Source organism: Struthio camelus, chromosome 12 (genome assembly GCF_040807025.1).
Source record: "Struthio camelus isolate bStrCam1 chromosome 12, bStrCam1.hap1, whole genome shotgun sequence".
NCBI classification, from domain to species: Eukaryota; Metazoa; Chordata; class Aves; order Struthioniformes; family Struthionidae; genus Struthio; species Struthio camelus.
In genome coordinates this window covers 10,874,685-10,901,041 of record NC_090953.1, presented here as the reverse complement: position 1 = coordinate 10,901,041, position 26,357 = coordinate 10,874,685, and the positions used below count along the sequence as shown (strand labels likewise).

Sequence of the window (26,357 nt, the reverse complement as noted above, 5' to 3'; positions counted from 1 at the left end):
TGTTTATTTCGAGCCTTTCCTCTAGGAACTGTTTTATTGGTTACATGCACAGTCTGTGTGCCAGGAGGACACAGACTGTATTAAGAGTCATGTCACACCTGCAATGAGGTCCCCTCTGGAGTGAAGTTCACACATCACAAAAACAGATAGAGAGAAAGTAAAGAATTATGATACCTCACTGAGAAAGAACTTTCTAAAGACATCCAGAGTACATTGCTCAGACTGAAAAATGGTCAGAGCTTTACAGTTAAAATACTTCCTTCTTGATTAAAAAATAAGGTTGTAATATCAGGCTGTTAGAGTTTTGCTCTCACATCTCAAGAGACAGTGACATCTCTGGTGGTACAGAGCTACCACGACCTCCTTCCTGAATCAGAGAGAGAAAGACAATGTCTGCTGAATCTCCTGTCTTTCAGAGTATTCATACTTGCGTAGCTTATGAGATCTCGCAGTATCACTGCTTACAAATGCATAGTACTATAGTGACAGCTTTATATTTTGAGCTAAATAGCTATAGTGCAGGTAGAAAACACCAGCTGTGCTAGTCTGTGTGCATGGAGAGTGTCCTGGGAGTCACTGATTTCAGTGGACTGTCCATCAGCAGAGTGCAACAGCACAGCAGGGAGGCTAATACACTTTCATGCTGTTTATACAGGAACACTGCAGGCTCGTAAGCTCTGACAAAACAAGTGGAATCCTGTGCTCCCGAGAAATACGAATTAATCTATTTGGGAACTTCTGTAATGGGAAACATAACAATAAACTACCCCAAGTTGCCTACCTTGACGAATAACTTTCTTCTCATGTTGTTGCAGTTTTCATTTGCTGCAGCTTTGGACTGGATCATGCTGGTGATCACGCGTGGAGGATCAGGTAGGCTGTCTTCTGTTTCTGATGTGCATGGCAGTTGTGTTCTAGAACAGCAATCAAAATCCTCTTGACCCCAACTGGTAGAAATCTCAAAGGAATCGGGGCATTTCTCATCTGGACTTGACCCATCGTCACTGTTTTTGGCATTGCAAAGTATAAGCGATCTTGAAATAGAGCGAAACTTTCTTGACTTCCTGTTCCCAGCGTTGCTCTTGCGATCCATCTTCAGAGAGCTGGTGATGCTGCTCTTTTTCCTGTCATTCTCCCACTTATGTGGCATGATACTTTCAATAACTTTCTCCACTTCTCTGGAGCTAAATATCCTCCAGGAAAGGAAATATGAAAAGTGAGTTGTAATATACCCCACTTTGCCCCACTTAATAACCTACACTACTGAAAAGCCCTAATGAATAAATCGAATCAACAGAGCCTTTCAGTCTGCTAACGGCCACGTGATATCTCATGACTTGCTAATTCTGTTTCTGTGCAGTGCTCTACTAAATTCTCCCTCACCTTTTCATTCTCTTCCCCTGCTCCCCAAGCACAATGGAGTGCTTTTAATAAATGTTTTTGATGCTTCCATTGTGCTACTTCCTTTTGGCTTCTGCTGAATTTGCATGTTGAAATCCCAAATTGAAAAGGAAGATACTTAAAAGCATTATTCTATCCTCCTAACGTTATTTGGAAAGAGGAGACTCCTTCTGAAGTTTGATTCATGAAACCACTATAATTCAAACAAGATTAATCAAATTGTCAAGGTTAAGTTCTCTGCCTGGCACATCTGACTTGTAAGTGGTTTAGCAAAAGTAGATCTTAGCCATGAGAGAGTAAGGAATGTCAGGCTGCTATAAAACTCCTACCTTTGCAGACCAGAACTCACTTAAGACTGTGCATTTAACAGCAACAGAGAGATCCATTGAAGCACTTTAGATGTGAATATCTGATTAGGGATTGAACTCTATAAACGAATACAGCTCCAATACATCAATCAAAAAAGTGGCCCATTAAAGAAATGGTTTGTTTCAGCATATGATTCAGCATACCAAATTAAGAGAAAATGGAAGAAAGGCTATACAAGAAAAATATGGCAAAAGGTGGAGCTTTTGTAAAATGAGTAAAGTAATGAGTATGTTAAAATAACAAAGGGAAGCTTTGTTAAAAAATATTTCCACTTTCTTTCAGAACAAGTAGCTTTATAGAAATATTTTGTTAGGTATGTGTCAGTCCTGGAAAAAAATTCAGGAGGAGGAAGTCTAATTGCATTGTTTTGACTTTCTCACTTAGTTTTGGTTATCATTTTCATTACAGAAGCTTTTGTATTCTCTTAACACAGGACAATACTTAACTGATAATAGAAGCTGTCATTCTAGAAAAAAATGCCTATTGAAACTGAAGGATTTGCATAAATCATATATAGGTGTTATACACCAAATTGAAAACCAATGTACTTTGAAAAGAGATTCTTAAGTATAGCATTGAGAAAAAAATAATGATACAATGTTCTATAAACTGGGTTTGGGTTTTTTCTGTGTCTATGCAGAAATAGGTAGGTATATGTGCACTTTCTACCCAAAATGCCATTGGCGATATAAAAATGGGAGAAGGCAGATTTTCTAAGGACTCCTCACAGTCACAGCAAGAAATACAGGCTTATGAGTTCTGACCAAGCCAGATCCATCATATAATAAATCCTCAGGATTATATTTTTCTCTTTTTTCCCCCTCATACAGATAAGACATAGAAATCAGCTAAACTCAGAAGAAAAACAAAAGCAGATGATGAATAATTTGCAGTGAGTACCTTTCTGAAATAACTATATGACATTCCTTGAGAAGTGCACAATTCAGCATGCATCTGAGTTTCTTTGGATTTGTAAAAGAAAGATTTTGCATACAGCTTTTTCAGGAGGAGCAAAGATATCCCTTTATCTGCTGGGGGAAGCATGTTAGTTTGTGCAGTCCTTTCTGGCATTTTTGGTAGGTGATACTCTTACAAAAGTTTAGGGATAACTTATATTCTGTCATACCAATCCTAATATTGCTCTTCTCCCTAATGTCTCTCTTCCCGAACAAAATCTCTAGTGCTTCCCGAAACTTATGCCCTGCGCACTGGAATTCTTTGGGTTTCCCAGGAGAACGCTATTCCACGGCAAAGTTGAAGGTTTTGGGAGAACATGTCAAGTTCAACAGAGCTGGTGGGTGTTCTGCCCCTCTCCTGTGTGTCCACTGGGAGCGTCTCGTCCCTGTCGCTATGGGAGAGTCTGGCCCTGCTGAGTGGGAACACTGGAACCAAACTCACTGGGTTCCCAGCCTCCCCAACACTTGCACAAGGAAAGGGTCAAATTGAACTAGCGTATTCTCCCTCATTCTCTTCAGTACACAGCATGTTCTTCGTCCCATGTTTCGTTTTCTTTTTTTCAGAGTAGCCTCTTTTCTTATGAATAGCAACAGGATTTGCAGCCATGGACGAACGCAGCCGCAGTGTGGATGGAGGACTGCCCAACAGCACAGCCACGCTCCATTCATGTGACAGAGTGCACGCTGAATGAAAGGACATCTCAGCCTTTGTGTAAGGATTCAGTGGCCAGAGGGGATGGGGAAAGGGATGACATGGAGCTCAGCTTTAACACGTGGACTTTGTCTTTGACTTTGTGTCGTATTTCTCTAGCATTAATCTCCCTTTCTGCACAATTGAGAGAAGTTACTTTTCAGAACCTCTACTCTGTAAATTATTTTGAAGTACAGAGATGAAAAGTGCTATGAATTTCATCAGAATAATAACTTTGAGAGCTGAAATAAGGAATTGTTGCTGATGAAATTCAGCCTCACAAGTTTGCAATCTTTCATATGCTTTTCTGTTGATTACTTTGCATTAGTTAAAAGCTGTCTCACACTTATCCCTACAAATATGTAAGGACTTTCAAGGTTTGGGATTTTTTGGTTTGTATTTTGTGAAAAAGGACCATTTTTAGCTTTTTGGTTAGCCCAGAACTTTAGAATACTTTATTATGCACCCACCTAATTGCAGTTTTTGAATTGGGAAATCCCTGTTAGAGTCTCAGTGTGTTAAGAAGTTAATCTTCTAAAGCTTGATGTTGCTTTTCATGTATGTCTGAAGATATTTTAGAGGAAGGGAAAAATGAAATCTGTCCCATTAGAACAGAATACTCTTGAAAAGGCGGTATGATGGACAAGGAGAACTTCATGCCTTGCTGACACATTGGAGTAACTTAACGAGTACCTCTCCCCAGCATCTCAACAGGAAGCAGCAGGGCTAACTTGCTACAGGTCTGTGCAATGTGCATCGCTTTAAAGTCTACAATGGGGATTGTTGCTTCTTCTGTGATTCTGTCAATCCCTGTTAGATACCAGCAAAAACAGTGTCAGAAATTAGCCCGAGCTGTGCATTCAGACCTAAGCAACCTTGCCTGTGGGAGAAAATTAGAAGAAACTTTTCATTCAAGGATTTTGATGTTGTACAAAAATTAAATGCACTCTTATCTCCCCTAAAAGAATGAAACAGAACCATTAAGTACGTGGGTAAGCAGAAGACTAGATAGTTTAATAATTGAAATATGGCCCTCTGGAGGTTGATGTGCTAGAATGAAGGTCAGACAGATGCAGGACCCCTTTCTCATTCTACCTGAAGCTGCAGAGCTTAAGAGGGAGCATTGCTATCAGCACTAAATGCTCTGAAAGTTGCCTCTCCAACTAGCGTTAAGCATCTGGGATGCAGGGAACATGCAGAAGCACCTGTTGAAACAGTAAAGGAAACACAATTCTAAGTGCACCCTGCCATCCCACCCTCCATGCAATGTCTCCTGAGGAATTCTGTCTTATGCAGAGAGAAAATCTTTTCTGCCCTGCTGTGTCAGCTCCTTTCCCCTTCCCTCCCTCCCCTAGAGCTTAATCACCTCTCAAAGACCAAATTTAACCCTGAATGACTTACCTAGTATCTCAAAGCAAGCCAGTGACTGAGCTGAAAATAAACCCTGTAGACCTGGTGACTTCCATTTAAATGCTTGCTCTAAGTATCAGATCACAGCCCAAGCCTTGACTAAGGCTGCATCCTTTACAGAGCTTCTGATTTGGGGTTGCATAAGTGACAGAAATATAGGAGGCACCAAAAACACAGTCTGTAAGTTTCCCAATATAAATATCCAGAAATGTTATTTTACACAGAAAATAGCATTGCCAGTGCCAGAGAAGCCCTATGATTCATTGCCATCTTCCACTAAATTTAATTCAAGGTATTGTGGGCATGGACAATTACTTCAAAGTCAATTCTCCAAGCCATTCATCTTTCTTTTCAGTGCACTCGCTGCTTGTCATTTTCTCTTGCCATTCCTATACCTCCACTGCGCCTGATGGAAGTTGTCTGTGGTTTGTAATGCAAACCAAATGTTCCTTCTCTTTTTCTTTTTTTTTTCCTCAAGCTTTATTTTTCCAGCTTTAAGTTTAAAAAGCCCTAACTCAATCTGTCCTCTGCAAACAAAATACATAATTTGAGCTGTGCCCATTTGGTTCAGATTTTTGGTTGTATATTAAACCGAGCATTTACAAGATATAAATAATTTGGTGTAGCTCCCAGATTGAATGGTAGTGCTCTGCTGTTAAACACTCAGTGGGAGAGTTAGATCTGTGCTTTGCTAGCAAGAACAAGATGAGTTTTATATTACTAAGTGCTAACAGCATGATATCTTGCATCCCCTTTTAATCTAGATCTTGTGATCTTTGTCAGATTCAGTCCTGAGCAATACTATTACACTGAACTATTGCAGATGTCTAGGATTTCCAGGCAATAGGAAGAACTAGAGATCTGGAAGTTTTCTAACAAAGAGAAAGGCACTTTAGGAGAGTTGGATTTACTATTGAAAAAAAAAAACCCTATACTTATTGCAGAATAAAAATTCAAAAGGAGGAACTTACAACAGCGAGGCAGGCAAACCTGACTTCTGCAGAAGGCTGTTCCTCTTCATAGGCCTGGCAAAAAAAGACAGAGTGAATAATTGAAAACACACCCTCATGATATCACGTGACTCAGTTTCAGTAATTCTGCTCAGCACATTGGAACGGAGCTATTGTTTCCTAATTGAAGAAAATGTCAGCAAGGATAGATAAACAAAAGCAATGGGATGCAGTATTGGGGGAACTGTTTCCAGCAAGCTTCCCGCTACCCAAGGAAGAAAAGACCATTTAAGGAGTCTGTGTCATTTGTTTCTACCCATCACACTCTGGTCCTAGGATTGATGGGGTTCAGGCATGTTAGGCTTACTGTGAGAGGGAGGAAAATCGATGCTAATCAAGTGCAGGATTTCCTGCTGGAGGCCGAGACGAGACGGCCAGCATGTTTCTCATAATTTTCAGCAGATATTTTAAGCATTAAGCTAGTAAGAATTTCATAGGCTACTTCTGCTCCGGGAGCAAAAAACAATAGGAGCCACTTTTGAATGCCAAGCCCTTGTATTGTTCACCTTGAAATGACATGGTCTCTTCAACCTACTAATTCTTGCACACTCGTCTCCTTATGGGCTAGATTGTAACTTGTGATCCAACGTGATCAAAGGCCCAGTAAATTGTTACGCTTTCTGTGGAGCATCCCAGGGAATGAGAACTATGCCTTGGATTCCCAGTTCCTTCTGTTATAGCTTTCTTTTTCTGCAAAGTAAAAGGTTCACAGTCCGATCTACTATTGTGGCAACTTCTCTCAGCCAGCACCGGTGAGCTGCATTGACCATTGCTGGTGGGAACAGTCAGCTGCCTTTCTACCACATCCCTAGGCATGCTCAGCTGGTTTTCATCTAATACACAGAGGCTGCTCTTTTCCTGCCTGTCAACCCCCAGCTCTGCTCACACACTGACAAGACACAATCTTGCTTCAGAAACCTACTTTCTCTCAGTGAATTTTTGTGACTGCTTTAAGTGTAAGGTAGGCACGAGATACATAGGGAGTTTGTAAATTAAAAAAAAAAAAGAAATCCCAAAACAAAAAGAATTGTCTCTGAAACAGTTAATGTTAGTTTTATTGAAATAGAGAGGCCTCTTTGGAATTTTCCCACAACCTATAAAACCTATACATTTCTGGAAAATGTAAATAGAAACCTGAATTTTACACCTGGCCCCATCTGGTCATGGAAATGGTCAACAAGAGAGTGCTTAGACACCTGCTACCCTCTCTGTGTTCTGTGGCTCTAAGATCCCAGTTTTACTGGTCTGTCACTAAATTCACAAAAGAGAGAAAGTATAAAATGGGTTTGAAATATTTTGCTGACACGGACTCATGTTTATTGGTCTCCTGTAACCTCTAGATATCTAAAAATGTAGGCTGTGAAGACAGGCGACTGCCACGTGAGAATTACAAGTGGGACAAAAAGCAAAACTGATGGGACAAAAAGCAAAACTCTCTCTGCTCTGCTCTGCACGTCATCTACAGTAGCAGTGACACCTTCTGTCCTTGATAATATAATTGTGGCTAATTTATATTTTAAGTGTTTAAAAAAAGATGAGAATTCAGTATTGCTTTCCCAACTAAGAAGTTTTCATGGTATCAGTTAACCAACGGACATCTAATGTAAAGGGGACAGTTTTAACCTGAGTTACTGGATGATAGTAAACATGGAGCATTACCCTACGATTTTAACTTCTCATTTTTGTAGAAGAACCATGCTTTGGCGCTGAGTAGTGAACACTGGGTATCAGGTAGCTTTCCTGGAAAGAAGGAGAATTAGGGAGTTGATTTTGTGTTTTCTGAAGCGGTTCATCACTGTATTTGAATAGAGAAGACAGCGGCCTGCTATATAAATTGGGATTTTATAGTGCTGGTTCTGTAAAATGAAATATCAATGAGAAAACGAAGCCACATATTGTTTACCACTTAACTGTCTTACACGGTAACACACACATGCTTTTGTTTAGCAATAGAGAACTCATTCACACAGAATCTTAACAGCCCCTGGGTTTTGATCCAAACTGATCGAGTTGGAAGCTCAAAAGCATTGGAAAGCTATTTTTTATTTCTTCCCATTGTCACATGTTATTGTGCTTCCTGACTATGGGCTAAATTCTGTAGTCCTTAAGCCTTTGGGAGTTTTGTTCATGCAGAATCTGGACTTCTGCCAAGGCCAGCAGCAGAAACATAAATATCACAAGGAGGGACTGTTTTTCATGATGTTTCACTCTAACCTTTTGCAGCTTTTTTCATCTCTGTACAGTAATTGTCAGTGCCCAGTGGTGAACAGAAAAGCGCATTTTTAGAAGCCATAAGGAAAAAGGAGAAAGAAAGAGAACCTCTGCTGTGCCTGCCATGTTGTAGTAATGGTATGCTTTGATATTGGATCTTGTGGTCAGTCTTCATTACTTAGCTCAAAGATATCATACCAGAAAAAAGGCAGTGAACATTGATCAGAGGCTGGAATTTTGTATGAAAAGATTGAAGTGATGTGGACTCTCCTTTACAGAAAGGAGTTGCCTTGACAGAGATTTATGAAATAATAGGCAATATAAGGAAAATCAGCTGTATTCCCTTACTGTCTTTTTGTGAAAGCAACAGGAAAAGAAGAATGTAGCAGAAAAAAAAGAGTCCAAACAAATAAAAGGAAATACAATCTGTAGCATAATTAATGCATGGAGCAAGAAGAGAGCAGAAATCATGAGCCCTTTGAAGTTAGCTATTTTGCCTTTGATTTCAGTGGGACACAGATTTCACCCCAAGGAGTGAGTAGATGAAAATAGTAGCCACAGTTAAAGGGAGTAACATGTTTAAGGGGCAGCAACTTGCTTCAGAATAAAAGTCAAACTTTACCATTTACAGGTAGGGTGGTACATCTGGCCTGGGATAGGTCATAGTTTCCCCTTAATGGAGACCCTTTTCTGACAAGTGGAGTTAGTCTATATTGGAGATGGGAAACGGACTTAAAGTAGTCCTTGGACTCATTTTTTTATGACTAATTTTTTTGCATGACTGAAAGCAGGATGAGTCTGGTACCATAGCAGATGCAGGAACGGATCCCTCTTTTCCCCCAAATTATTTTCCAAATCCAAAGTTTAGATTTTAGATATACAGGCTGTTCTGTACTAAATGTTTTGCCTGTTGCTGCTAGTGATAACCTTTCCCGAAAAAGGAGCATATAAACTTAAACACAACATTAGTACTGTGCAAAGCAAATCTAAGTAATGATGGAACTTAGCTCCAGTTTTGATCTCCACCCAACTTCAAATACTCCATGTGTTAATAAGAGAGAGAGTTTGAGATAGTCTCAATTTTGTCCTGTCCTTACATGGCTCAGCAAACCAATGAAGTAGTTGTGCCTTAAACACAGTGACAATTTTCACACGTTACCATATTCCAGACAACAAGTTACATTGCACAGGACAACCATCCCCTCGCTGCTGCTAAGCCAGGACTGAATTAGTCATCTGTGTCTTGGGTTTTACAGCTTTCACTCTGCCCTTCCATCCATCAAAACATAGCAACATAGGAACTGGCACACTGAGTCACAGTATAAACAATATCCTTAATTCAGTATCCTTCTCTAGCAATGGCCTATAGCTATTGCTTCAAAGGAATTGCCTTGCTAAAAAGCAATTAAGAGAGAACTCGCTTTCGGGAAGAGTTTCCTCCTAGCACCTTCTTGGTTAGAGTAGGCTGGCACTCTGAGGTTTTGTATGTGTTCCAAAGTTGTTGAGGCTTTTTACATTATGATTGGATAGCGCTGTTTTTAGCAGAAGCTGCAAACTGCCCATAACACGTAAGTATTGCATTATGTCAGATGAGGTAAATCTCGTTCTAATTCCTTTCATCACTTAGTACCTAGCTTCTGCAAGGAAGCATGAAGAATGTTTTTTTCTTCTAAAGATGAAATGAATCCTGTGTAACGTAACTGTAATTCATCCTTTTCTGGCTCCTATTAAGTTTTTGATTTCAAGAGTATCTAGAGGCAATGAGTTTCAGGCGTTACATAAAAATGTACTTACTTGTAATTGTTTTAAGTTTGCTGCCTCTAAAATTTGTTTGGTTGTTGTACTAAGAAAAATATCCTGATCTTCAAGTCTTTGTACAGTCCCTTTGTCATTGACCTCTGTGCCTTGATCACTCTATTGGTATCATCCTCTATTCCCTACCTACTTTTAACTTTTCTTCTGCCTCTTCCTGTCTCTCAGCTTCATGCTTCTTTTTGTATGCTTGGATCCCCTCCTTTTTCTTCAGGGCCTTGTTTAAAAATCCACTTCCTTTTGTGAACTTCTTTACCTGACTGTTTTATAACGGTATCTAGCTCTGCAGTCTTCTAGACTGTTTCTCAGTGAATTGCCTTCCTATGAATTAATACAAGTTCCTAAAGCTTGTCTTCCCAAATATGTTGTTTGTGCTGCATGACGTGCACTCACACTCTGCATGATTACTGACCTTATTCTGGTGTCACTGCTTGTTGTTATTGTATGTATACAATATTTTGGGTGCAAAAAAGTAGCGTATGCGATCTACATAAACATTGCGTTAGGAGCATGTGTTATTGAAGAAATACAGCAGTGGCAGTGTGAAGAGCATCGGTATGTGTAGTCATGGTGTGGTATGTGAAGGACAGCAAGAATGATGCTGTTTTAACAAAGTGTTTCTGGTTGTTTATTATTTTAGTATTTTTGTACTGTGTCTATAAAGCATGTGTAAGTGATTATGCTGGGCTTAGAGAAACACTACAGAATATTTGTGACTGTACAATGGAGTTGCTAAATATCTGGGTACTACAGGCAAGGTCCATCTAATTTTTCAAAGCAGATGACCAATGTAAAGTTTATAACTTACTGCAGTTCCAGAGTAGTGAAAAAATCATGTGAGCTCTCCTGTATGGTATCATTCTGATTTTAAACAAATATTTTTAGAAGTTATGACTTGACCTCTTTGTTCCACTTTTCCAGTCACACAACGTTCCTTTTTCATCTGATTTTGCATTCCTCTTGATTTATATTCCCCTGAACTGTAGGCTGAAATAAGGGTCCCTTAGACTGAATGAAAGGGGAATTATCAATTGCCAAAACTATGATTTATCAGGGGAAAAAAATAAAGGGCAAAAGAAAAATTAACTTACTCTACGTACAAAAATCACATGAAATTTTTCTCTATATTTTTTAATATAGAAGGAGCGTTTAAACTTACTGATTTTACATTTTACTGCGAGTTCAGGGTTGGATTCTGTCAGATTCCTTGCTGCTGCATAGTCCTTTACTCCTTGACCGGACTGATATGAATGCATGAATGTACTGAAAAGGTGAATATATTTAGTCCCTCTGAGTACTAGTGGCAGAATTTATTCCATACTTTAGATGCTGTGGCACTGACACCGCTTTCTAAGGCCTGATCTTGGTCTCACTGAAGTCAGTGACATGTTAAGCTTTAGCGTCTCACGGGTAGCTGTTTGTTTGTTGTTTGTTTTGTTTGTTTTTTATTTAGCATTGCCAATGTTTGATGAGGAATTATGTAATATCTTCCTCTTACATGTCTATGCCTGAATAAGATAAATTTACTGTATTTGTAGGAACAGTTGTCATTTCAGCCGCAAGGCTTTAGCAGCAGCTTCTTTTGAGCATCTGTCATTTGAGATGCCTGGCAGAGGCAAAGCTACTTAGTTCAGCTGCTGCTTCCATGCACTGAATGAGTCTTGAAGACCCTTCACGTTTATGCTGCTTTACTTTATCTCCAGTCTGTGACAAGCAGAAAATTGAATGGATGGGTTTTATTTGTGGTGTTGAAGACAGCAGGGTAAAGCTCCAATAGCAGCTGTCTTGCTCTTAACTTCTACAGTGCTGCAGCTTCTAAACTAACCTGGCTCGTAATGCTTACCAGGTATGTTGCTCACTAGCATTATAGTTAACAGCAAAGTGAGACAAGATGAGCTTACAGGTTCCTCTTGGGTGAAACAGTATTGTCTGTCACATAAACAGCTCGCAGAGAAGACACAGCGTGCAATGCCTCTCGTGCTTCATAGGATCCAACGACACCCCATCTGTAGGTGTGGCAGACTGTGCTGGAGTCAGCTTTAGCGTCCCAAACACTCTAGGATCTGTTGTTTCTGGGAGCTGGCTTTTCTCTCAAGCTTTGAGATCAGCCCGCACCTTCAGAGCAGTATCTAATGTTAAATAGCTCAGTTAAATAGGGTTAGTGACAGGGAGAACTAAGCTGATGATTCCTGACCTTGGTTCTTTTCTTCCTACAGAGTCAGAGATTTTAAGCCCAGAAGCGATGGTTCCAGTTAGCTAGTCTGACCGCCTTGGGAAAATTTTAACCTGTGATTCCTGTATTGATGGCAATAAATTCTGCTCCAGGTAAAGTGTATCTGTTAAAATAAGCACCAAATCTGAATGTAAAGACCTTATCCCTCCAGTCCTGAATAACTTGCTCTATCCTCAGATAGATTGTTCCACTGGTTAGTTACCATTGCTTTTAAACGTTTCTGTGTCCTGATACTCACTTGCATTTATTTCTATATTTATCCAGAAGAGCTTTAGTATTACCGTCATGGCATAGTAAAGACCCTTGATCACTTCCTCAGCATTTTTGTGAAGATTAATAAGGGGGGAAAGGGTGTCATGAAACTTTATTGCATGACCTGATATTTGATAGGTTTTCTAATTTTGTGATGACCTCAGTTTAAACATTGAGAAAATAACTGTTATTTCTACCGTACCTGTTGTTCAAGGCTACCAGACAGTAATTAACTAAGCTCCATAGCGCTGGGAAATGGAAGGGATACCTTAATCCATACAGAAAGGTACAACTCAGATCACAGGTGCTATATTTATATTGCAACTGATGGAGGGGACAAAAGCAGCTGTAAGATTGGATTGTGCCATGGCTTATCTACCTCCTGACCACAAGGCTGTCTCATGAGTAGACCATCTGGAAAGGATGTCTGGGTATTAACAAAATGCAGGTAGGTCTGGGAGTGTGTAAAACAGCATATTAAGGCTTACACAATGGTATTTGCTCTAGTCAGTATGCTCCAGCAATGTGACAGCAGACCTGGTCCTGGGAGCCTCCACGGGACACCTGACACTGGAGATGTGCTCAGAGAGGTCACGTTTTCAAATGTTCTTTACTCATGGATGCCCATTTTTGGAGTAGGAATCCAGAGAAGATTGCCAGAAGAATCAGTAACTAAATCCGTTGTCTCAGGTTGAACTTCCCAAAAGAAACAGCCTCTTCTGGAATTTTAGTTCCAAGTGGTGGTTCAAAACCATGTTTTAAGCCAACCATGCAATGAGTGTCATAACCCAGGATTTCCGGTCTGGTTTTCTTTGCTTTTTCTTGAACAGCTTTTAAGCTGATGACAAATCCTGTCATTTAATTCATGGAGTAAATCTTGAAAGACTTGATTCAAACATCTCCGAGATAAGAATACCCAGACTTTGGGGGGGTTGCATAAAAGCACATGAGTTTTAAAACAATTTTTTCCTGTTCCTGACCAAAACATAGGATCCCAAATGCAGCAGTTCATAAAAAAAAATGGGCAGAGGAAAAAACTATTAAGGCTTTGACAATATCAGTTTAGGTTCACTATTAATTTTGGGCAATGGCTTGCCTGTAACTGAACATTGTCAGCCACATGTAACACACACCACTCAGACTATAAGGCAGTAGCAATCTGCCCCAGCCCATTTTTGGACAGAGCACTGCACTGCCAGTCTGGACGTCTTCCAGCCCTGATAGTGACCTGTTGTTTTTTCCTTAGATAAGTTTATTTCCCCCTCCCCTTGCCCCCAATCGCTTTCCTCATCAATGAAAATGAGCTGGTGGCTTTTACCTTTTTTGGATGTGTTGGGATTTCTCTGATGAAAAGTACCAAAAGGCACTGTTGTAATGGAACAGAGAACAAAACAGTTAACTGCTCTTAGAAAACAGTAAACATTTGCTTGTGTCGTGCAACTGTCCTACATCAGCACATCTCATGTTATGTAGAATACATCACATACAAAGTTTATCCCATATGTTAATTCCAGAAGTGTTGTACCAGAAAAGCCTGTAAGTTATTTTACACTGTACAGTAGGTTTTATGCTGTAATATAGCCAGCCTAATACTGTAACATTATAAACACGCTAGGCTAGTAAAAGCAGCAGGTCACATCCTTGGTGATCCCTATTAGCAAAGAGCTGCAGAAGTGATGATAAGAGGCCGGCGCCTGTAGGTTCAGTCCCACAGCGTAAATTTCAGCAATTTGACAGCCCCACAGCTTTATGTCATCTGTTCACGGCCGCAGGACAGTGTGGTGGGGGTGGAGGGGGAATGTTTTGGCCCCACCTCTGTTGTGACAGCAGTGGTCCTGCCGGCAGCGGCAAGAGGAGCTCCTGGGCTGGCTGCCTCTCCCAAGGGGCTCCTCGCCAGGAGGTGTTCGCTCAGCTCGGAGCGCACCAGCTCCACAATGAGCTTACGCTGCCAGGATGGGCAATATGTCATTGAGATGTATGTTATACTAGCGTGTGTGTTTTTTCTGCAAGCTCATACTGTATGAATCAGTTCCTAATGAGGCTCATAATAATAAGGGCACTATTAAGTGAACACTGCATGAATAATGCTGGCAAGGTTCTGAGTCTACAGATGATATTTATAGTACATGACTAAACAAACATGTGTTCCCTTTGAGGCTTAGATTCTGGACCAATTTACTGATTTCCTGTACGGGCGAGTTCATACAGAGATTCAAGTAAATAGTGCATTTGGACGTCTTGCTTGGAGCTATGCTCTGAGCTGATGATGGATAATCATATTAATGCTTAATTTTAAAATGGTTTGGAAATGTGTATGTGTTTTCAGAGGTTAGCTACTCCCCCTATCCAGTTCTCGTGGAGAAATATGTTTCTATACATTGCTTCTTTAAATGAAAATAAAATATATAAAGACTGTAGTCTGCAGTTACACAGCAGAGTTGAAATGAATAGAAAAGTTAGAAACAATTTGGGAAGAAAATGGACTTAGAAAAAGCAAAAAACAAAAAAAAAACCCATATTCTCTCCTCTGCATCCTGTTTTGAAATTAGTTCCTTTCTCTTATTTATGAAGACTAATTACCAGTGAGAGAGATTTTGTAGGTTTAAAAAAGTACGTGAGTAATGAATCATTTAATTAATGCTTACATTTCTTTTCTGTCTCATAATATTACAGGTTTAGAGAGGCCTTCAAAACTGAAGAAAGCTACAATGTCATAAAAGTTTCTGGTTCACTCCGCTTTTATATATGTTCTTCTAGGAGGAATCACGTCCAGCAAAGTGAAAATGCCCTAGATTAAGGTATTTCCATGTACAGCATCTCTGTTTTAAGTCATAAGACTGATAATCAAACAATAATAATTATTTCAAATGTCCTATATCATTTGAAAACAAGACATCCATAGCATTGAATAGATAGGCAGAAGCATAGAGTTTATATTGTAAACAGCCTGGTTTTATCTTTTTTCTGTTTACTTTTCTCATTTAGTTTCTCAAATACAAACAGTTTGAAAATTGTACATATTTACATACAAAAACTGCTGACAGTATGATGCCCTCATAATTTGATATAAAAATATCACTTACCATTGCCAAGTATCTTCTTATTTAAGTTCTTTATCATGACTTCATGGACATGAAATATACAGCAGAGTCACTTCCCAGTGTGTTAAATACTTGACAAAATAGTAAATGCACTGTAACTCCACAGTGTTTGGATATTTGACTGTAACTCCTAAGCATGCGAAGTGACTACTCAGTGTAACAATTTTTCCTCAGCAGAAAATGCCTTTGCTATTTGCCAGCAAATCTTTAATGCCTTAGATTGGGTATTTCCAACTACCGCCCTACTTGCTAGGCAGATGTGTATAAAAGAGATGTTATTTCACTGAATCAACCACTGAGATCGTAACCCTTTTCCTGTACCACAAACAGAAATGTAAAACCTCAAACTTTCCTTTTGGACTTCTACTGACTTGTGTCTGTTGTAAGAAAGCAAAACACAACTAGTCCAAGGGCTAATATATGGAAAATGTGTTAAAATGTTTTAGATCATCTCATTGCTTCTAATTCCTGCCATTCATTGGTTAACTGGCTCTTTCTGTGTTTATGTAGTTGCATGGTACAAATACAACACCTAAACTCCATGCCCAAAGTTGAAATGATTCATTTATTACTTCTTACCCAAAAAAAAGAAAGAAAACACACTGTGCTCATTTAACCCAAGCGAGTGAAAACGCCTTTCATAAGGTCTGCAAGGGCTTTGGGAGGTTGTTCTTTAGTGAATAAAGCCTGTGTAGTGGAGGGAAGAGTTTTGTTTGAGGATGGCACAAATCAAGCTAAAGCAAACAGAAAGGAACTGGGGACCCTTTTGCTGTGTGAAAAGAAGATAAAAGTGATAATAGCAAAGGAGGTGCAAACGTTATTCCTGTTAGATCCTTTTTGAGAGGGATTCATTCTCCTGGGGAAAGGAGTGGAGGTGGAAGGGCAGGAGGGAGGAGGAGTGCTCGTGAGGGTTTACTCTGCTTTCTGAAATTATACCACTAGTCACTTTTCTGTATGTCTTTTTGTGAGGCACTTACCTTAAATAGATAATATATAGGGCTTTCCATCTTCTCAGTGCTTATAAATATTAGTTAATTAAATGTTATAGCCACCCTGGAGAAAGCGTAAGGGAGATCATGACAGAGGGCCATATTAAATAAGAAGTGGAAAACAGGACTGAGTAAAGACACGTCCTCTGGTCCTTTTCTGGATTTGGAGAGAACATGATAAGTCTCTATTCTTTAGGCTGTAGCGTGTGACTGCTGACATTGGCCGTGGGTCCAGTCACTTTCCTGAAGGAACAGGGGAATACAATGGATACCCCTTGTTCTCCTGCCTGTGTCCCAGCCATAATGTAAGCACCTCTAGCACAACTCTGACAGGACACTACTATTCTACCTTCATTCATCATCCTCTCCAGATGGGTATTAGACTTAAGCAAATTCTAGCCCTAACGGCTTGTTTCAGGACCACAGCTGGAATCAGTGTGTCTAGACTAGCACTGATTTATTCCTGGCTCTCAGACCTATGTGCAAGCTACTATTCCATATGCTTCTTGTTAGAGAGGCAATAATGCCGTTTCACAGCATAACTTTAATTTTTCTTTTTTCCTCTCCTCATTTGATTGTAATTAGGATTTATTATGCCTGTGTGGGAAATGACATATCCTATCCTTGCTCTGAACACCAGCACTGCCAATTCTGCTGGAACAGAGCAAACTTCCAGATCAGCAAAATAAAATTCACAAAGGAAACGGTTAAGTTTTCTGACTGGCTTCACTCTGTCACAGAAAATGCTAAACACATTTGTAAGTTACATAAAACTGCATCAGTTCATATTTTCCCCTCCTGGTTTCACGGCCCAGCACTGCGAAAGGACCTTGTGACATCTCTTAAGCTCTCAAGAGTTTGGTAATAAAAATAAAAACTCTCGGCAGCAAACAACACTGTCTCGTTCCACACCCTCACGCTGCTGGGCAAATGATTTTCCCATTTTCCTCACTTATCCTCAGACTAAACAATGTTAACTGTACAAATCTGACAGCTATTTATAGCAAGCACCTCTACCCTAGGAACCGCAGAGGCTGGTGTGTATCATTGCTCTTAATCCACAGGACAGCTTTCAACCTGGCTTGTCTGGTAATTAGGAGAGAAACCTCGCGCCTTAATTAAGATCAAATATGAGCATTATATGCACTGAGGCATGCTACAGCCCTAAGCTGGGTGGTGTGTGTTTGGCGGGGGGGAGGGGGTGTCCTCTGCCGTAAATTAACCTCTGGTTTTAATTTTTCTAGTTTACCATGAGTAGTAATTGATGTCAACAAGACTGTGCACTTCTGTCAGCGGTCTGCAGAGCCTGCGGACGTGGCCTGCTGCGTCGACGCTCCGGAGGAGGCAAATTAACGATGCCCAGCGGTGCTGGTAGCCCTGCCGGCCAAGGGGGCTGCGGAGCAGTGCCCGGGCCTGCCGCGGCGGGAACGCGGGCTGTAGAGCCGCGTGGGCAGCACAGGGCCGGGGGAGCCGCGGAGGGTAGGTCTGTTCTGAGGTACGTGCCTGGGCGGAGAGGGGAAGGGGATAAAGGAGGGAGGGTCTCTGGTTTGGGTGCTAGGGTGGCTCTGGGCAAGTGGGAGACGTTTGGGTGGAGAGTGCTGGGTGTAGGCGCCGGGGGGCCTGAGCTGGACAGGACACGACGATGCGGAGTTGAGAGAGCAGGAGGAGGCTCGTGGGGCTCCCTCCTCCTCTGGAGCAACATGGAAGCGGCGTTCAGGCCACGTGCTCGAAAGGGGGCTGACAGCAACCTATACGTCGCTTTTCATCCGGTCTTCCCTACAGACAGGACAGAAGTGCTGGCTCCCATTATTCCTCTTTACACAGCGACGACCAGGGGTGCAAAGAGGTTGTTTAGATAAAGATTTGATTTGAAGGACATCACAATTCTGACACCTTTTAAAAATCTTTCACTTTATCGGAGTTTATCCATGCCTATAAATCCTTTTTATTTCCCTTTTCCAGATTATTCCTGTTTCCTTTCAGAGATAACGAAAGAAAAATGAGCTAATTTTAAAATGGAGAATATGTTATTGATGTATTTGATGGCATTATTCCTTCCAGTATTATCCTCCAACTCATCTTTAGTATAGCCTAACACGTTGTTTTGTTTTTTTTGACTACTGCTGTGCACTGAGCAGAAGTTTCCATTAAACTGTCCGCAGTAACGCCTAGGTCTTTTTCTTGAGTGGTAAATTTGCAAACCATCAGTGTGTATGAATAGTTCAAACTGTTTCTCTCAATATGCATTACCTCAACGCTTACCTACACTGAGTTTCAGCTGCCATCTTGTTGCCCAGTCCCTCCTTTCAGAGCTTTTTTTAAAGCTGTGGCTTTTCTAAACAATCATGTATAATTTCCCAATTATGCTGTCTCTGCTGTTGCATGCTTGCTTTCTAGATGAGTGGTAAATACATTAAATAATCTCCGTTTTGGCATAGGTCTTGGGATCTCCCCTTGTTAATAACCTTCCATGAAATATAACCATTTCCTCATATATTTTATTCAGTCTTAAGTACTTTCTGAGTCATAATAATATTTTTCTTAGTCCACAGCTATTCTTTATCCTTAAGCACTTTATGCCATTTGGAATATACAGCTAGATTACGCTGCTAAGTCACCTTTACCCACTATTCTAAAGTCTTTATCATAAAGAACTTAATGGAAATCAGTTGTCACAACTGTATAAGGACAAGTGGAGCCAGAGCAGCCATAGGTGAAGTTAGCATTCACCTAGAGCATCAGAAAGGTGGGAGGGAGAAAATCATAAGCACAAGGGAAGGAGTCCCCTCGGTCTCCAAGAGCAGCACGTGACAACTCAGCAGTGCTGGGGCCTTGGCACTGCTCTTGGAAAGGGGTGCACGTGCCGAAAAGCAGCGAGGAGGAACAGCACCACTCCCACCGAAGAAGGTATTGAATGAGCCACTCTGTGCCCAATTCTGACATCCACCTGTTTTAAAACGGACGTCAACAAAGTGGAGAGAATTCAGAACACAATTGTAAGAAGTTTGAGGAGCATGCTTCACAGTGAGAGACTAAAGAAACTAATTTATTTTTTTTTTCCCAGCAGGTGGTTGTAAGGTGATTACATTGCTGAATGTACATACCTTCATGAGACAGTTTGGACGACTGCAGTGTGAAGGGAGATGCATTCAAATAAGAAAAGTGATGTTAAAAAAAAAAAAAGTTAACAATTAAGGTAATTAGAACTTTTTTGAATGTTTATTCTGGTCTGTGCAATTTACCACAGCAGCAGTGTGCTGGTTTGGGCAGAGTGGATGATCTTACAGCAACAATTAATGCTCCTGTAACCAATTTAGGGAGCTACGTTTCAGTTCAGCTCTTTACTGGCAGGATGGGCTTTTTTCAAAAGTCTGCACATTTAGGCGGTCAGTTCATATTTTGCATTACTGTTCTTCTGGACTGGAAGAATGTCGTAATTGGCAAAATCAGGTAAAATAGATTCACTTCACTAATGGTTTGGGGGTTTTTTTGCCTAAGTGAAACTATTAATTATAACTTCTTAGGTGTTCCCTGCTTGTGCTCAACATACAAATGTTACATAGTCTGAGTTCTGAGCTGCAAAACCAGTATGCATGTTATTCTGTAACTAGTGGATTTATCATACCAGGATCTTTTTGTAGGAAGAGGAATTACATGAGGCAAACTGTCACTAACTGTTGCAATGATTTTTTTTTTTAATATCTAAAACAATCTTTCAAATGAAAAGTGTGATCATGGGTAAAATTCATAGACTGTTATTGAAAAATATAACTATGGCTGTCTTTGACTACTGGGTTGGAAAGATGATCGTTGTTTATTTCTACAAAGAAAATTACCTCTGTTCACATGTAGAAGCTCAATATCATCTTGGATTCTTCCCAGGGACAAATAGTCCTGCAAATTTAAATACATTCTGAACAGCCTTAGTTTATGTTCTTCTTTTACTTTGCAATTTGATTTTCATGGACATGTTTTCAGAGCTCTTTAAGAACTCTTTTCATTGTCTCTCAATTCAGTTTCAGCTTCGTTGTCCCACACCCAGGAAGCCCATCCCAGCCAAGGATGCTGCTATGTTGCAGGCAAAAGAACTCCAGCTGATGAATACTCTCTTCATGACAGTTACACAGGAGAATTGTCCTTGCTTAATTACACTGTTCATTTAGAAAAATTGCCCTACCCAGCAGGTCAATATGTTCTGCTCATGAACTAATTTCAAATGTGTTTGAAAATTTGTTATTGTCCATTTATACCAACTCTGAATTAACATCTTTGTTTACAATATGAACCTTGTACTATTGCAGAAAACCTAAAAATTGCTATAGGTTACACGAGCTGACCAAAAAACCTTCACCACTTGTTGGCTTATATATAACACTTAACCTCTAAAACCAAACAGCTAATGGTTGTGTGGTGTAACAGGCCAAATATGCGGTATAAATCAACTTTGCCTCGGTTCTTTTTGTCGTGAATGAATGTTCTGTTCTCAGAAATAATTGCTTAGATGAAAAGGTTGCACATATCAGCTATACAGTGCAAATAGTTACTCCCCAAATCCTTGTTAAGCTAATTTCATAGGAAGCAGGAATTTGTGTTGGTGTTTCAGAATGCTATGTAAAGCCGGGTATTCAGTAGAAGCCATTCACTAGTCCCAAAGCGCGATACTGTTTAAAATCAGTTAGCGCTCCAGGACAAAATTCCATAACTGCCTAACACGGCACAATCAGTTGATATATCCAGTTAGATATTAATTAGCATAGGACAGAGGAAAATGCTGAAATACAAGGGCTCCTGAAAGCTTCAAAATTTTCAATGAGCAGTGAGAACAATAAATTATGTCATATCAAAGGTCATGTACTTTAATCATTGAGAGACCTATGTGGACCTCTTTTAAACAAACTTATCACTTGCATCTGAAAAAGGAACGTGGGGAAAAGAGAGTAGATCCAGAGTAGGGTAACATTTTTGCCGTGACAGACGTCATAAATATTATTATTAATTATACCTATGAAATTTGGTGCCATCTGACACTAAAGTTATGCAGACAACTTTTATGATAAATTTTAGAATGCCGGGACATTTATGAATAGCAATAACATTTCTTTGTAACATTTCTTTGCTGTTCATATGAGAGCCTGGTAGACATCCACAAAGTAAGTCTTATTTGCTTCCTTTGGAAAAGAGCTATTCCCGTTTAAGGGGGAGGGAGGCTTGTGCCCAGATATGGTAAATGAGGTACGGAAAGGCACATGATACATTTATGGCAAAATGGGGAATGGAATACTATTACCTGTATTAGCTAACGTAGTGGAGGAAGTTTTTACTTTGTTTGCAACTGTTATCAGAGATACAATGCTGAAACACAGGGAATTTTTGGTCTAGGTAGTAGCAGAGGTAAAGAGTAGAGAAACTATGATCACCAGTCTAAGGGAGGGCCATAAAAACAAAGGAGACAGAGTTACTGCCCCTCACCTGAGCTGCAGTAATTTACCATGTACATAGACATATATATAGGAAATTAGTCCACCCCCGTTTTTGTAATAATTATGGTTTAAGATGTGTTTTACTTCACAGTGGGGATGATCAGGAATTTGTTATGCCATGTAACTTTAGGCTTTTAGACCACCTAACTACTGGATGACCTTTCCTCATCCCCTGCTGCTTGCCTCGGTGCTTACAAAAGACATTACAGCAACACCTCTCTTTAGGACCTTGCTAGGCCATGTTCAACTGATGTAAGTCTATGAGGTTTGCATTTTCATAGTCAGATCTTCCCCTTTTTCCTGGTGGGCTTCCCCTCTCTAGGCAACAAAGCAGGAGGCACTTCTGTATTTACCTTTCAAGCTGCTCATTCTGTGATAGAGTCTGAATGCTGGTGGATTCAACTGTACCGGTTTGGGACTCCTAAAAACTCTTTTGCTAGTACCATAGGAACTGAAAAAAGAAAATCCTGCCAAAATTAATAACACTTGTTTGATTTCAGGTCAAAAATATTTTGTTAGCCATGAATATTCCTGTACAGTATGGTGACTTTTGCCAGAATTTCTGGTTTGATCCAAACCTGCTGTTTCAGTGAGAAGGTTTTGAAGAGCTCTGCTCTTTCTGCAGCAAATTCAGAAAAGAAAAAGAAAAAAGTAACATAAATCAGGACTTTATCTCAAAATTTATGCCACTGTGATTAAAGTAGCTTTTCTTGTAATAAGGAAGAAGTAAATAAGGAATAAGTCTTCCTACTCAGCATGTTCCAATGAGAATTATCCCATTGACTGGCTCAGGAAGAAGAAAGAGCACAGCTCATAAGTTGGCCCATCTCTGGGAAACTTCTTACCTTCTCTGTGAGGCTATGAGTAGGACTTGAGGTCAGCTGGGTTTGGGGACAGAATTGTACTGAAGCAGAAAATGTGTCTGGGGAAGGGTGATGGAGAAGAAGAAAGGGGGTGCAGTGAAGCAGTCACTGTAGCTAAACTGTTATTCTAGGTTACTATGTGATGCCCTGAAGCCTTTTATTATTGGACTTCAGTATGAGCTTCCCCACAAGCACTCAAGATTACGCTGGAAGAACTGATTAGTTCATGCAGTGATAGAATTTAGGTGAAGAAAATGCAGTTGTTTGTGCTCCTATCCACCCTCGTCTGCTTCGCCACAGTCTAAAGTTGAGATTCCCTTCTTAAAAGGTTTCAGAATAAATTAATTAATATTTTTCAGGTGATGAAAGATTATTCTCCTGCATGCACTGAACTGATGTATTATTCCACGTTATTGCTGTGTCAGCGTTAAAGTGCCTCTTGTGTGTGTGTGTGTGTGTATATATATGTATATAAAAATATATATATGCCAAAATATGCCTCTTTTCATGGTCATTTAAACTCCCTGCAAGGCTATAATACATCTTGGGTGTTCTGGCTAAACTGATGCTGCCAAAATTGTCAGCAAAAAGACCGGAAAAGCTGATGAACCTTAAACTTTTCCCCAAACAACTGCTCAGTTGTTTCTTCAGGATATGGAAGAGGCAGAAAGCCCAAACAGGAGTAGTGGCAGGAAACCAGGAAGGAAAGACAGAGACTGCTGTCTGATGTGGATTTCACAAATTGCTGTATTTAATCTTTTAGAGGCCGTATAACAATAATCCATGCTGAATAGTGTTTTAGGAGTTTTAAGAGTTTTGTTAAATATTTTCTATAAAGGAAAAATAACCCAAGCCTTAATTCAGTACTATGCTTATTCACTAGTTCCTTGCTTTCATTTTGCTTAGAGAGTCAAGGTTTTTATAAACATTAGAGGTTACATTTTCAGAAACAGCTAAATGTCATTTTCAAAACTGATTTTGTTAGACCCAGATCTTCGAAGAGGTGTACCACCTCACTCCTAACAGTTTTAACATGAACAAGCTGCAGAAGAAGCCAGTTTCTCAGGACTGCTGTCACTTTTGGAAATTGGACTTATGCTAAAAGTTGGTTAGGTATTTTTAAATGTTATACCATATAATTAAAAACTAAATATATATATAAAAATAAATACTGCCATGTATAATTCTTCTCCCCTCTGTGGGTTTGTCAGACCCACAGGGACAGCACTGTGGTTTGTGGGCTCTTCTCCTAGCAGCTCCTATTAACGTCAGAATTGCTTGGGCAGCTGCATCTTCATACCCCACACTGAGTTTACTAGTTGGTGCTGTTTTATGCGTGGATTTCATTTGCCTGTATCTCTGGTTATTTGCAGCAGGTCTGCTTGGATTTCCCGTCATCATGTGACTACTTTCAGTAACAGCTTTAGGCTATTACTTGCTGAATATCTCTGCTGTAATTGTTTGTATTTGGAAAAAAAATGAAGATATGGTCCCTGCCCCAAGGAGTCTATAATTAAAACAAGACCAGCATTATAGAAACATATATACTAGCTGGCCTGTGACTGGATGGTCTGTTTAGTTTTGTTTTGACTTACTGTATGAAGCACCATTTAACAGATGTTGGAAATAAGCTCTCTGAGCTTCTCATATATAAATATATGGAGAGAGAACAGAGATGCTTGTACATGAATTAATTTCATCAGCAAACGTGGGTATTAATGTCATCAGGCATTTTTTAATGTTTGTACCTATTCTGCTGTACGTAGAGTCCTCCTTTGCCAAAAGATACAGAAAGTTCTGGAGAGACTCTGTTTTGACAGCGCTTTCTAGTGCCGTGCCGATTCTGTTCTCTGGCATAAAAGATGTTGCCTTGTGTGAGCCTACCAGTGGAAAAAAATAAGACAGACAAGTGCCAATTGCTTCATTACATATCCTCCATACTCACAGTTGACTCTCAAATAAAATAGGAGTCTGTCTTTCCCTTTGTCCCGATGGCAAGGTGCTTCTCTCACTAGAAGCAAGGCTACACCTACCATGCAAATCATGTAGTTGGCATTATTATGGCTGCTCCTATTCCTGCAGAAATAGTACACATCCAGCAAGGTGACAGGTCTTTTCACTCCTCTTGTCTAAAGGAATGCAGTACTGAAGATTAGATTCCCTTTTATTGCTTCCAGGATGAAGCCAGCCAGCATGAAGAAGGGAGCTAGTAGGCTGTGGCTTGCCCTCCGTACACTGCCTGTGGACAAGGAAACTAAGGAGGGCAGGTCAGACAGAGAGTGGAGGCAAGAGCTGGGACAGAGCCTAAAATGGAACAAAGCTAGAGGTGTAGCTGACAAAATGACATAGAGATTTCCTAATTTCCACCTGTATTTGATGTATTTTGCATTTCATATCTTGCATATTTTTATTCCATGTCCCCCTTAGTTTAATTTTCATGCATTAAAAAGTCCAAAGCTTTCTAAAGCAACACCTATGGTCTTAAAAGAAACCCCTTCCCCCAAATGACAACAGATGTGCAATACTAACTTAAGGTGAATGGGCACAGATGTTATCAAAATCACCCTCTTACCTGCCAACTCTGCCAAATTTTCCAGTGCTTAAATATTTTCTTCCACTGCTGTGTGGAATTTCCTATCGTAATGTTCTCTATGTTTTTTTTTCAGATGTCTTACCCAGTTACTAATTCTGCTTATGGTCTCCTCCTCTGGTCAGCTCGCTGAGCCAAAACAATACCTCATGCCAATCACTGAAAGGAAAAGCAGCCTCTGAAGATACTGGTATGATTAGAGTGAGGGACCAGGGACTTGTGCTAAGTGCCAGAAGAGCACTTTATAACCATTGCAAATTAGTAACTTTTGACTAGAAGACGTGGCAGAGAAGAGAGGGGATGTGAAATATGAGTTGGAGGAGCATGCAAGAGAGAGAAAGTGAAAAGGCAGGTGTAAAGCTGGATTTTCATTTTCTGGCATTACCTCTGTGTTAGTTAACTAAGAGGATGAGGCCTTTCTTTGCTGATTCGTTGAATTCTCTGTACCTCTTCTTGACTTCAATACTGTATGGCTTATGTCTACACCGTGTAATATTTGCAGTTGCAAATGAGTTCTCTCTGTCCCTTAGACTTATAAAAAGCTATATTAGCATAGCACTGAATCTGAACTAATTTCACATTGTCCCTCAGCAGGGACTAATAGCTCTCAGGCTCAAGTTCATGCTAACAGCTTGTGAGCTGCCTGAAATGGGAGCAAAGTGCGTTTTATCTGACCACAATGTACTTTGTGGACATGTTCTTATTGAGTCTAATTTGGACAATGCATTAAAAGCTTTCTTAATATGTTATCTTGCTTTTCATTGATATATCTCAAAGTGCTTTGCAAAAGAGGCAAGCATTGCTGTCCGTATTTCACAGACTGCAAAACTGGGACAAGCAAAATACAGTGCCTGCCCAGTTACACAATAGTCAGGTTTGGAGCATGGTTCATTTCTCCATTACCCTGTCCATTAACTCACGTTGTGCCACTAAGTGGCAGTATCAGGATCGTTCAGATTCTGAGCTAATATTCAATACCTTTTTTTTTT

At 40.1% G+C, this 26,357-nt stretch overlaps 1 protein-coding gene and 1 long non-coding RNA gene across 9 annotated transcripts in view; one reads left to right on the top strand and one right to left on the bottom strand.

Annotated features, from left to right (window-relative positions):
* Positions 1-5,852, bottom strand: part of IL16 (interleukin 16) — a 38,557-nt gene extending 32,705 nt beyond the window's left edge. For all 4 annotated transcript variants that reach the window (XM_068957790.1, XM_068957791.1, XM_068957794.1 and 1 more), the window contains exons 1-2: positions 5,799-5,852; positions 782-1,193 (exon numbers count right to left, since the gene is read on the bottom strand). In XM_068957790.1, coding sequence (XP_068813891.1) covers positions 782-1,193; positions 5,799-5,848 — 462 coding nt within the window. In that variant the 5' untranslated portion in view covers positions 5,849-5,852. The remainder of the gene's footprint in view (positions 1-781; positions 1,194-5,798) is intronic.
* Positions 1-26,321, top strand: part of LOC138068841 (uncharacterized) — a 43,900-nt gene extending 17,579 nt beyond the window's left edge. For 2 of the 5 annotated variants that reach the window (XR_011143622.1, XR_011143623.1), the window contains 10 exons: positions 816-873; positions 2,601-2,662; positions 2,767-2,846; positions 2,952-3,064; positions 3,291-3,438; positions 12,077-12,185; positions 12,560-12,793; positions 15,019-17,930; positions 19,500-19,631; positions 20,452-26,321. This is a non-coding gene — a long non-coding RNA (uncharacterized lncRNA). Of the gene's footprint in view, positions 1-815; positions 874-2,600; positions 3,439-12,076; positions 12,186-12,559; positions 12,794-15,018; positions 17,931-19,499; positions 19,632-20,451 lie in introns of all 5 variants that reach the window. The other 3 variants (XR_011143621.1, XR_011143624.1, XR_011143625.1) reach the window with 2 other exon arrangements.
* The last annotated feature ends 36 nt before the right edge of the window (positions 26,322-26,357 follow it).